Source organism: Atta colombica, unplaced genomic scaffold (genome assembly GCF_001594045.1).
Source record: "Atta colombica isolate Treedump-2 unplaced genomic scaffold, Acol1.0 scaffold155, whole genome shotgun sequence".
In the NCBI taxonomy this organism is placed as follows: domain Eukaryota; kingdom Metazoa; phylum Arthropoda; class Insecta; order Hymenoptera; family Formicidae; genus Atta; species Atta colombica.
In genome coordinates, this window is record NW_017259245.1 from 959,450 (window position 1) to 970,699 (window position 11,250).

General features: G+C 30.9%; 2 protein-coding genes across 3 annotated transcripts; both read left to right on the top strand.

Moving 5' to 3' along the window:
- The first annotated feature begins 2,641 nt into the window (after positions 1 to 2,641).
- On the top strand, positions 2,642 to 8,378 carry LOC108685594 (dyslexia-associated protein KIAA0319). 2 transcript variants are annotated; one of them, XM_018190454.1, is made up of 15 exons: positions 2,642 to 3,036; positions 3,446 to 3,857; positions 3,957 to 4,135; positions 4,220 to 4,603; positions 4,673 to 4,898; positions 5,108 to 5,481; positions 5,608 to 5,719; positions 5,804 to 5,952; positions 6,021 to 6,211; positions 6,314 to 6,413; positions 6,496 to 6,816; positions 6,922 to 7,023; positions 7,178 to 7,363; positions 7,644 to 7,793; positions 7,866 to 8,378. In XM_018190454.1, exons 2-14 carry the CDS (start codon positions 3,451 to 3,453, stop codon positions 7,790 to 7,792), a joined length of 2,880 nt encoding a protein of 959 aa, XP_018045943.1. In that variant the 5' UTR covers positions 2,642 to 3,036; positions 3,446 to 3,450; the 3' UTR covers position 7,793; positions 7,866 to 8,378. The 2 variants fall into 2 exon arrangements, with proteins under 2 accessions (XP_018045943.1, XP_018045944.1); XM_018190455.1 differs by having other exon boundaries at positions 7,872 to 8,378.
- Positions 8,379 to 8,663: 285 nt separating this feature from the next.
- On the top strand, positions 8,664 to 10,675 carry LOC108685712 (tripartite motif-containing protein 45-like). Its single transcript, XM_018190650.1, has 6 exons — positions 8,664 to 8,884; positions 8,962 to 9,151; positions 9,338 to 9,594; positions 9,732 to 9,943; positions 10,052 to 10,252; positions 10,439 to 10,675. The coding sequence occupies exons 2-6, from the start codon at positions 8,976 to 8,978 to the stop codon at positions 10,673 to 10,675; spliced, it is 1,083 nt and encodes a 360-aa protein (XP_018046139.1). The 5' UTR covers positions 8,664 to 8,884; positions 8,962 to 8,975.
- The last annotated feature ends 575 nt before the right edge of the window (positions 10,676 to 11,250 follow it).

The following is an 11,250-nucleotide window of genomic DNA, read 5'->3' on the forward strand; positions in this document are numbered from 1 at the left end:
TATCTTGTGACGTACTAATTTTTTCGCATTTATTTAAAATTTTAATTTTTTTATGTAGTAATAAATATTAGAAGATTCTAATAAATCTAACATTACTATGTAAAACATAAAATTTTTAAAGTAATAAAATTGCAAAGCAGGTAAAAACTATTTTCAAAGAATTGTAACATTGGACAACGTCCATACCACGTTCAAAGCACCAGTTCTCGTCCGATCACTGAAGTTAAGCAACGTTGGGCACGGTTAGTACTTGGATGGGTGACCGCTTGGGAACACCGTGTGATGTTGTCTTTTTTTTTCCAAATTCTAGTAAAAGATTTTATAAAATTACATCGATTATATTATCTTTTTGAGCACGTAATACTATTTATTATTAAGTAATATTTTAGGCATATGCTTAGAATATTAAATGTAACGTTTTAATAATATATTTTATTAAAATTATATAATATTAAATTATATTCCGGAAATAATGAATGGTTATATGTACACTTCTAATAATATTGTAAAAGTATTGTACATTGTAATAACATTTACTTTAATTTGTAAAACTGTTACCTCAGTTTAGTTCAGAGATTAAAGACTGAAAATGATTTTGGCGCGTAATTATAGAATTGGATGAGTTACAACCGCACTCACGAGCGTGGCGCAACTTCGTCGTGCATTCACAATTAATCCTTAGTACACACCTTAATGTACCTCTATAGCACGAAATATTATAGTAACATGGCAGCAATGTTACTTTAAAAGATTATAATATTTCATAAAACATTGCAGCAATATTTCTATGTTCTCTAAAATAATTAAAATATTACTGCAACCCTACAAACGCAAAATATTCCTAAAATATTATATGAATATTATTAACAAATTAAAATAATGTTATAATATTTCGAGAATATTATATAATATTTTTTAATATCAAAGGAATATTCTATAGATGTGTTCACTTTACATAATACTTGGTATTATGCTTTTAATATTTCTGAAATATTATAAAATTATATTAATTACTTATTAATATTAATATTAATATTAATATTTTATATACATATTAATATTAATTATTTTATATAAATGCAATATTTAAATTCATAATAAATAAGGTTTTCGGTCTGCATCTTAGTGTTTAAATAACATTTTGATGTGATTTTATGTATGTACACTGTGACGTGACATTTTTCATCATCCGTCACAAGGATCGTCTGACTTGGCGAAGTAGCGCGGCATTTGGAAGGTGGGCGTGTCTGCACTTATCGTATCTTTGAGCGATTTTTTTTGTTGCGTTCTGTGAGGTATTATTGTTGTTTGCGAGTTTATGTAGGATAATTGGCAGTTATTGTGTATGAATATCATTGTACTAACTGTTATCACCTTAACTGGTAGCATGTAAGAAGATGGAGGACACAGATCGGTGGCGCGAGGGCATTCAGAGGAGGGATAGTATAAGTGAGACCATTTTGAATTTTTTCAACTAATATCCTATTTATGAGCTTGTTATCCTATCGCTGAATTCATTATGATTGCTAAAAAAGGAATGACTAAAGCGACACTATAGAGGATGGCACTCTTTGCAAAATTAATTTTTTATGATTTTTATACTTAAAACCTTATGAGCGCTACAACTTCTATTGTAGATCCCGTAAGTCATATCCTGTGCACAAGGATAAAGGATCTCTTGGAGACTCCAAGCAAAGACCTAGGCAGGAGCATTCTTTGCTTACTCTAATGAGTGTATTGAAGTGAGTAGGAGTTATGATAGAAGCATATTGGAGCATGTTGGAGCATGCGACGATAACAAACCTTTAAGGTTGTTTAGTATCCTTTGAGTAGCTGTATCATATACAATATCTAGGTACATTGAGCGTGATCGTGCTATTCCGCCCAATACCGTATTAATCGAGTTCCATCCTATAATTTCGTCTAATAATTCTATCGGAAGTCCGGAAGTCTACTTTCGATGGAGCATATTTTGAATGAACTCATTTTGTATTTTGTTTAAATAAATCTTTTTAATACATCTTTTTCATTAAGAAAGGATGGAAACTTATCCATACTCAATACAATTTGTTATAAATACAACTTTACAAATACTTTCTAAACATGTAAAAATATACATAAAAATTGTTTAATTATTTTTGTATGCTTGTAAAAATGATGAAAATTATCCAGAACACGAATGACTCAATGTGTGTAGTAATAGTCCCAACCTATAAAATAAAAAAATCGTAAAATTATTATTGTATCCTGGAAGAAAAAAGATACGACATTAAAGACATTATTTTGATGTCAAAATGATAAAAATAACTAAGCTTGTTGATGTGTCTTATAAACTAAATTTTAAATAATGCAAACTTCTATTAGATTTCATATTATTGCATTTTTTTGGAGGGAGAAGGAAGTCGATAATGTCAATTATATGAATTCCTTCTGTTGATAATAGATTTATTTACTACTAATTTTTATACATTTAATCTTTCTTCGTTTCCCCTCTAACATCTTAAATATATTTACTTCGTAGTACAAAAAAATTTGATATTCTATATCGCTATAAAGGAATAAATTGAAATCGACAGCGTATATTAGTTTCCTATATTGCAGATGGCAGTAAAATGCGGAAACAATTGTCAATATTTTCATGGTTGACATCTTCATGATAGTTGACAGCTTTTAAGTTTTCGACGTTGTTCGCTCGTCGAAGGACGTCGCGTCTGTGTCGGTTTTTATCGTCAGTATTATTATGCGCGATCGTTATTCCGGTACGGTGCGACAGGAAATATGATAATCACCCATATGGTCTAGGCTGTTTGATAATAACATGCTACTAATATATGATAAGCTGCGCAAGTCTGCAAGCTACTTTAAAGTGAGACTCGCCGGGCGAATAATCGTCGACGGATCGCAAGGGGTTTACGACAGCAAAAAAACGCAGGTGACACATGTGTCATCGTAAAGTAACCTAACGATCTTTCTGTTTGGTCTTCGCGTTCGCGAGTGTCTCCATTTATTTTCACAACGGTGTGCAACGAGAATCAGGTACGAGTCCTATTTTATTGACTGCTTTATTGATATCCGATATTTCCTCAACATCATTTTGTACGTATCACTTTTACAATCTTAGATAACACGTTCAATTAAATGTTAAATAATTAAAATATACATTTTATAATGTATTTAAACAAATTATATTTTTATATAAAATATTTTTATTAGAATTATAATTTATATTTATATTGATATGTTGAAGTGCATTGTTTTCTTATATATTGTAAATAAAAATTATTTTATCTTAGTTATCAAAATAATGCATTATGTGTTCATTTTATTTTATGATTTCTATGTTATTTTTATTATATTATGCATTGTTATATTTTGAAAAATGTTTTTATTAATATCTTGTAAATTAAAAAAAAAATGTTTATATGTAATTTTAAATTTTGTACAGCTAACATGATTGGAATATTTCGCCTGGGATTATATTTATTATTATTCGAAAGCTGCATCGGCGATTATGCCAGGTGGAATGTACAATTGTTATGTCCAGATCTATATCAGCGAGTGTTTACAAGTTATTTACCTCGTGGAAATTTGACTGGTGGAACTTACACGAAACAAACTCACTTGTCCAACTTGCAAGACTGTGCAATGGGTTGTTGCAAAAAATCTTTGTGTAATGTAGCATTTATGTACAATGGTACATGTTATCATGTAGAATGCGAGAACTCCATGGTATGTGTGCCATTATACAGACCTGAATTGGCAAATGATAATCCACCGAGCATGGTATTGGTCAGACCTGTAGAGAATAACAAAGTATGGAGTGATATATTGGATCAAGTCAATGAAGACAATGTCGGGTAAGTAAAATTAAATGGACATCTGTCATTAAATAATTTTTTCCCTCTGAGCAATAAATAATAATTTGTTTATTCCTTTAATGCATCATGTATGTTTAGAACATTGAGCACAGATGGCACAGATCAAGATCAAGTACTGTTTAATGAAGCAAGCAGAATCAATATTATCAATTGTATAGATCAATCGGGTTGTCTAGATAATGAAATTTGCATAAAACATGGAGATACCGATGTTGGAACTTGTCAGTGTCCTTTAGGCTTCAAGCGGACTATTGCTGGTATGTTTACGTTTTACTCATTTGTAATCTAAAATTGTGTAATCTAAAATTGAATGTATTTTTAATGATTTATATCTGCTGCAGGTACTTGTATAATGATAGATGAGATAGACACTGGTGAGCTTGGTGTAACACAACAAATAAAAGTTCCAATGAAAGAAACCAGCACGTCAATTAAGCCGACTATGAAGCAATTAGTAGTCTCAGCAATTTCTAAGGAAGTGAGATTACCGGAAAACGAAGCTACGTTGTCCGCGTATACTGTCCCTGCTGAACGAGGCAATCAACATTATAATTATGTTTGGAGTTTGCTTAGTCAACCGGAAGGACACACTGGAACAATGACAGATCAAAATCGTGGTACTGTTAAATTAAGCAATTTATCAGAGGGCTTGTACACGTTTAAAGTAACTGTAAGCAGTCCGAATGCTTATGGAGAAGCTTATGCCAATGTTAGCGTTTTACCTCGTAAGTTCTTTAAAAAAAATTTTTTTTATTAAGTATTGATTTTTTTTTTAATCTGAGGTTTTATTTTAGCAAAACGTATCAATCAAGCACCAATTGCCATAATTACTCCTGCTTCGCAAATTGTAAAATTACCAAATACAGACGCGGTCTTGGATGGTTCGAGTAGTAAAGATGATGATCGTGTTATCTCTTATCATTGGGAACTGCAACAAGGCCCAATTGGATATCAGCCTAACCTTGTGGATACACCCACGCTTCAATTAAATAATCTTATTGCTGGCAATTACACATTTAAGTTAGTACTACCAGTGTTACCGCTAATAATTATACAATATGCTATAACTGTTATATTAAACCATAGCCGATTGGCTACATATTGGCTTCTTCTTTATTTAAAGAAGAAAAAGAAAAATTTCTACTATACCGATTGGCAAGAAATGAGGCTTTAAATAAAAATATTAATAATTTTTATATAAATCCTCTTTATATAAATTATTTTTGCAGATTAACAGTTGAAGATTCAAATCACGTTACAAATTCGACAAGTGCCAATATAACTGTCTTGAAAGTGACCGACTATCCTCCTAGTGCAAACGCAGGCCAAAATGTTATCATTTATCTACCTCAAAATACATTGACGCTTAACGGTAATTTAAGTACTGATGATCGAGGAATAGCCAGTTGGGAATGGACCAAGAGTCCATCTGATCAGAATAAAGCGGTGGATATGCAGAACACAAGAACACCTTATTTACAATTATCAAATTTGGAAGAAGGAATGTATACATTTGTACTTAAAGTAACAGACGATTCCGAGCAATCTTCCACAGCGGAAGTGCATGTCTTTGTGAAACCTCCAACGAATAAACCACCAAAGGGTAGATGTCGTTTTTATTTGTTATTAATATTTCAAATCTATCAAATTTTATAACTACACAGTAAATAGAAAATACTTAACAATTTAAAGTGTACCACTTCTTATGTTTCAATTAATTTTGTTGTAGCCGATGCTGGAGACGATATAAGCATAGCATTACCAATAACCCGCGCTGTTCTGAATGGCACAAGAAGTAAGGATGATATAAAAATTGTCTTATATCATTGGGAGCAAGTAAGGTACAATGTATCTAATTAAATTACATTTTACTGTATGTATATGCCATGTATCTTAGATTTAAAAATGTATCATTCGTGTTACAGCGGGCCTAATAATGCTGAATTTGCTACAGTTAATGAATCCGTCACAAATATTACAAAATTAACTAAGGGTGATTATGTATTTAAATTAACTGTTGTTGATGATAATGGAAACGCGGATTCGGATACGGTCAATGTAAAGGTAACACAAAGTAAGTAGTATCTTTCAATCGTATTATTATATCGTGCGATGTATATTACAACAAATTTTACTCCCTAGATAAAAATGCACCTCCGAAAGCAAACGCTGGTGGTGATCAAGTTGTGACAGCACCGATCAGCGCGTTAATCATCAATGGCTCGCAGTCGAGCGATGACTTAAAGATAGGACAATGGTTGTGGACCAGAGATCAATCTAGTCTTGCGATTGGCATTATAGTTCAAAATACGGATAAATCACCAGTCTTAATGGTAAAATTAAAATGTCAATTCCATTTGATTTGTATACACAATGTGTATATGCACAAATACATATATGCTTATGTTGCTTATATGTATATGCTTTTTTTACAGCTAACAGATATAGTTCCTGGTCGTTATGTCTTTCGATTAAAAGTAATGGATGATCAAGGTCTGAGCAGTGAAGACACTGTGTCAGTAATTGTGAAACCCGGTTAGCATCGACTAGAAAAAAATATATCATCATTTTGTAACGTAATAACTTAAAAATTTAACTTTCTCTTTCTATTCCATAGATCCGCAGTTGTTGTACTTGGTAGAACTAACGCTAAACATCGGAGCTAGTATGTTAACTGTTTCACAAAAAGATTCGTTGGTAGTAAAATTGCAGATGTTGTTGCGAGACGAAGCTTCGATTGTTGTACGAAGTTTGAGAGCAGAACCACACACTGGAAAGGCCGTCTTAGTATTTTACGTGGAAAAGAAGGGAGGAAAAACAATATTACCAGGTCCAGAAGTAGTCAAAAGACTAAAAGAAAAGTTATTACAAGATTCTGGTCTCTTACAATTATCAGTTGCTAATATAGATACTGCTATATGCCAAAATAATTGTTCAGGTATTATATTGAAAATATAAAATATTAAAGTACAATATAAAATATTTATGTAAAAACTAAAAATTGTTATGTAAAAAATGAAAATAAAGATAGATTTCTATTTAGGTCATGGTGTATGCGATCAAGAGACAAGACAATGCTTGTGCGAAGCATTTTGGATGCAGAATTTAATACAAAAGTATTTTGGTAACGGAGACTCTAATTGCGGTATGTTTTTTTTCTTTCTATTTATCAACATTATTTAATATACAGCATCTCAATGATCTCAACGTATCTTTTAAATTATTTTATGTATATTTTATGTACTTTTTAACATAGCTTACATTTTATTCTACATTATATTTTAATCCCTTTTTTTCAGATTGGAGCATTTTGTATGTGATAATAGCATTGTTATCATTAGTTATATGCTGGGTTGGATTTATTTGGGGTCTTGTTTGCTTGTGTCAAAGGATATGCGCTGGTAGAAGACGTTTACTTCGGCCTAAGAAGAAACCACCACGTTATTCTCTGCTACAACCAGAACCAGAAGATGATAGCAGTGCATGTATGTAACTTTTCTATTATTCAATTTGTGCTCATGAAATGACACTAATAATCAGTGTTTTGAATTATTTGTCATTATCGCTGTAGAGTTTTTTCTTAATGTCAATTTAGATGAAAAAGTATTAAAACTATAAAATTTTATTATTTAAAATATTTTACTACTGCTTGCTCAAACCATATTAAGAATTATCCTTTTAAAATATTTGAATATATATATTTATATCATCATATGTTTATTTATTATAACTATTAAGTTATAATAATTTTCTTTTTATATACAGTTTCAACTCACAAGATGGTGTTATCAGAATCTGACACTGATTCTGATGATGTTTTGTTTGAACATCGTAAGAGTAAAAGCGGTAGTCATGTAAGAAATGGTAAATCTCGGAATGGATTTATCAAAGTCGGTCCTCGAGTAAAAACATGAGGTAATAACACAATAAATTCATGATATGTTAAAATATAGTAATCAGTATATTTTATATCTAAATTTTATCAAGTTTCAGAAATGCAACGATAGTGGTACAAAGATAAATAGCACACAGTCGTGTCAGTTTGGCCAATCTTGAAATACTAGTCATGAAGGTGTCAGTTGACATATGTACCTTATGAAGAATGATCGCCTTCAGAATCGGTATTGATAACAATGTTCTAAGAAGGTAGATAGATTTTAAGTATTGTTTATAGATATACGATATTAATAATAATGTCACATTACTTAATTCGTCTTAAGTATTATTAATCAATTTTATTCTGTACTTATCATGTGATCTTAACTGCGCCAACGATTGCTGACGCGATAAAAAGCAGCGTCACGTAATCGTCAACCTATTTGAGAGCTTATCTAAGTATTATTATGGCCTTAGAAAGTACTTCAATTAAAAAATCGATATATATAATAAATACTGTATGAGGTCTGTATGTCATTTATATGTACTGCTTACTCTTTAATATATACATTGCCGATCTTATTTTTACACTATATGGATACTAAATAAAATTTATTATCCATCTATATTTTATTATTTATTCCTCGCATACACCTACTTTTCAAATAAAAAAAAAGTTATTGTTTAATATTAAAAGTAGTGTATTGTTTCCAATATTATTTATAAATTATTTATAAATAATTCTTGTTCACTTAATTAAAAAAAATCTTATCTCTCTGAAAGAATTTATTATATTAAACGAGAAAATTTCTCTTCCTAATAAATTACATAAATATCAAGTATTTTTATTCACTTCTGTGCTAACAAACCTTTGTACAAAACAACAAATTTTTTCCACATTTCCTCGAGATGATCTAGATATAATTAAAGATATAATTTCGCAATCGGGGAGTAGCGAAGATTTCGCATTTCAAGACAAGTTCCACATGTATTTGGCTCATAGCCTATGTTTTAAAGCTATTTTTAACCCACTACGCTGTTGGAGAATGAGTTTTAAGTAGTAGGAAGACTTCGTGCAGCCCGTTGATTTATTCCTTCGTATCTCCCGTTAATTATACCTTAATTTTTTGGTGAGTAATTATTTGATTGGGATTTTGATGTTGATCAGAAAAAAATTACATATTTATTGCAATTACTTTCATTACAGTTGCATTTTTAGCGATGGATTTCGTGAATTGTTCGGCGAAACGCTCTTCGAAAAGTTGCTGCGGTCGCGAGACTACGGTAGACAGTGAACTTGGAAGCTGCGATCATATTTACACAAATTTGGTCGAATGCAAGAGCAAAGGTATAAATACTGAAGATTTCGTTCATGTTGAACCAATGACGAACAAACGGTGAGCAATGCGATCTTTAAATTAAAACTTATTAATGTGTGACATATGATTTAACATATAAAGCCTCTTTGAATTGAGAGAATTAAAATTACAATTATATTATGTAAAACATCGCACAGCTGATGTGAATAGAATTTTTAAGACTTTATTTTTACAATATTTATAAATATCCTTGATTATTTTCAGTAACGAAGATTCGAGAAAAAGATGTGCACCTTCGCCGAATTCGAATGGTTTTGCATATCAGTCTTTCCCCGTTTTCACTCGCAACAAAATGAGCAGTGAAGTCGAAGATCTGAGAGAACCGATGCATTCTTCATATAAGTTGCCGCACGATGCAGACTTCCAATGTCCCAGATGTGGACAGAGAATGGAGGAACCTAGACTCCTTCCTTGCTTGCATCCTATATGTTTATCTTGCGTTTACGAATTGATGAGTAAGAGTAAGTGGCGAAAGAAAAATTTGATTTCAACAAAGGGAAACACAAGTCAATACTTTTAATAATAATATTAATATAACTGTTATAATCGTTAACTTTTGATTTGTTATGAAGACATATTGAGAATTATATCCTTGCAGCTTCTTCAAAGAGCGAAATACGAGATAAAAATCGAATTTACACACAACCTGATATTTACGAAACATGTCCGTTATGCGATTCGCATTTGCCGAATGCTAATTCTGTCATACCGCCACCGCATTATCCCTTACAACACCGTTTAGTTATGGACACCGTACGACGTAAACTGGTCAATAGAGTACTTTGCGATACCTGCACAGGCGAAGTTCTGGTACAATCCATAACGATCTATAGATATTATTATTGCATTCTTTAAAATTTTCATTTTATCGCAAAGTAGAAATGTTTTATATTATTTTACGCATATTATTCTTTTAAGGCGCTTATACAGTGTTCAACATGTTTGCGCAATTTTTGCTCGGAATGCGGTAGGCAACATGAACAACAAAATATTGCGGAAACAAGAATAATGAAACATTTAATGAGGCCACTATGGGAGGCTACTAAAGTACGACGAACGATTTTATGTCAAATACACCCGATGCACGCTTTAAGATTTTATTGCATCGCGTGTCAGCAGGTTTACAAAAATTTTTTCTTTCTATATATACTTTTTAATATTGCATTATGTATACAAAGGAAATGCAATCGATTTCAAACGATTAATACTTTCATTGTTGAGACCATACAAATTCTTTTTCATTTACTATACTTAATGACTTATATTTTATAGGATTTGTAAGTAAACAATAATATATATTTTCAGGTAACGTGCAAGGAATGCATGTGGAGTATACAGCATAGAGGTCATGCTAGTGAAGACGCTGTTGGAGTAGGAAAAAGAGTTAGTACGTTCTTAGCAATAATATTGCAGAAAGCAAGGAAGTATCTAAATAATCTATTGATTCAATACAATCACGACGTATTTTCAACTAATGATGTGCTTGAAGAAGCACACAATGTAGCTAAGATTTGCAGGTATGTTCAGTTATTTATGAATTAAAATATAAATTCTGAAACATTATATAATCAGTTTTATATAATTCGCATTTGCAGTGTATGATTTATATAACTTCCAGTTTTGTAATATAAATCTATAGATTTAAAACTTACTACACAATGTTTCGAAATTTATGAATGTTTTTTTATATATAATAAAAGCAGCGTTCGATGTGTAAGATCACGCACAAATGTGCATTCGCGCACTAATTCTTATTAGTGTTAATACACTGTAATATAATTGTCATGTGATTAATATGGAAATAGTAAGCGAAAAATATATAATTGTCATTTGAGGTACAAAGCATACATTCCAAAGCTCTTTGACTGATTCACAAACCGATTAGAATTATTAAAATAATTATAAGATTTGAATATATTTTTGTTAACATTAAACAATATTAAGTAAGAAACAAGTATGTCGCGACTGATGTGTTTTGAAACATGTTATGTTTAAGTTTAATATAAAATTAAATATAGTATGAACATTTGTAACTAATAATAAATATAAATGTAAATAGCACCTGATTTTATGTATGCACCTTAGATATATATATATATATATATATATATGTAAAT

Bases quoted from the DNA above. Each gene is read 5' to 3' on its own strand.
- LOC108685594 (XM_018190454.1), top strand. From the start codon at position 3,451: ATGATTGGAATATTTCGCCTGGGATTATATTTATTATTATTCGAAAGC. The intron at 5,720-5,803 runs GTACAATGTATC...TTCGTGTTACAG, and splicing joins TATCATTGGGAGCAAGTAAG to CGGGCCTAATAATGCTGAAT. The intron at 6,817-6,921 runs GTATTATATTGA...ATTTCTATTTAG, and splicing joins ATGCCAAAATAATTGTTCAG to GTCATGGTGTATGCGATCAA.
- LOC108685712 (XM_018190650.1), top strand. From the start codon at position 8,976: ATGGATTTCGTGAATTGTTCGGCGAAACGCTCTTCGAAAAGTTGCTGC. The intron at 9,152-9,337 runs GTGAGCAATGCG...GATTATTTTCAG, and splicing joins GAACCAATGACGAACAAACG to TAACGAAGATTCGAGAAAAA. The intron at 9,944-10,051 runs GTACAATCCATA...TATTCTTTTAAG, and splicing joins CCTGCACAGGCGAAGTTCTG to GCGCTTATACAGTGTTCAAC.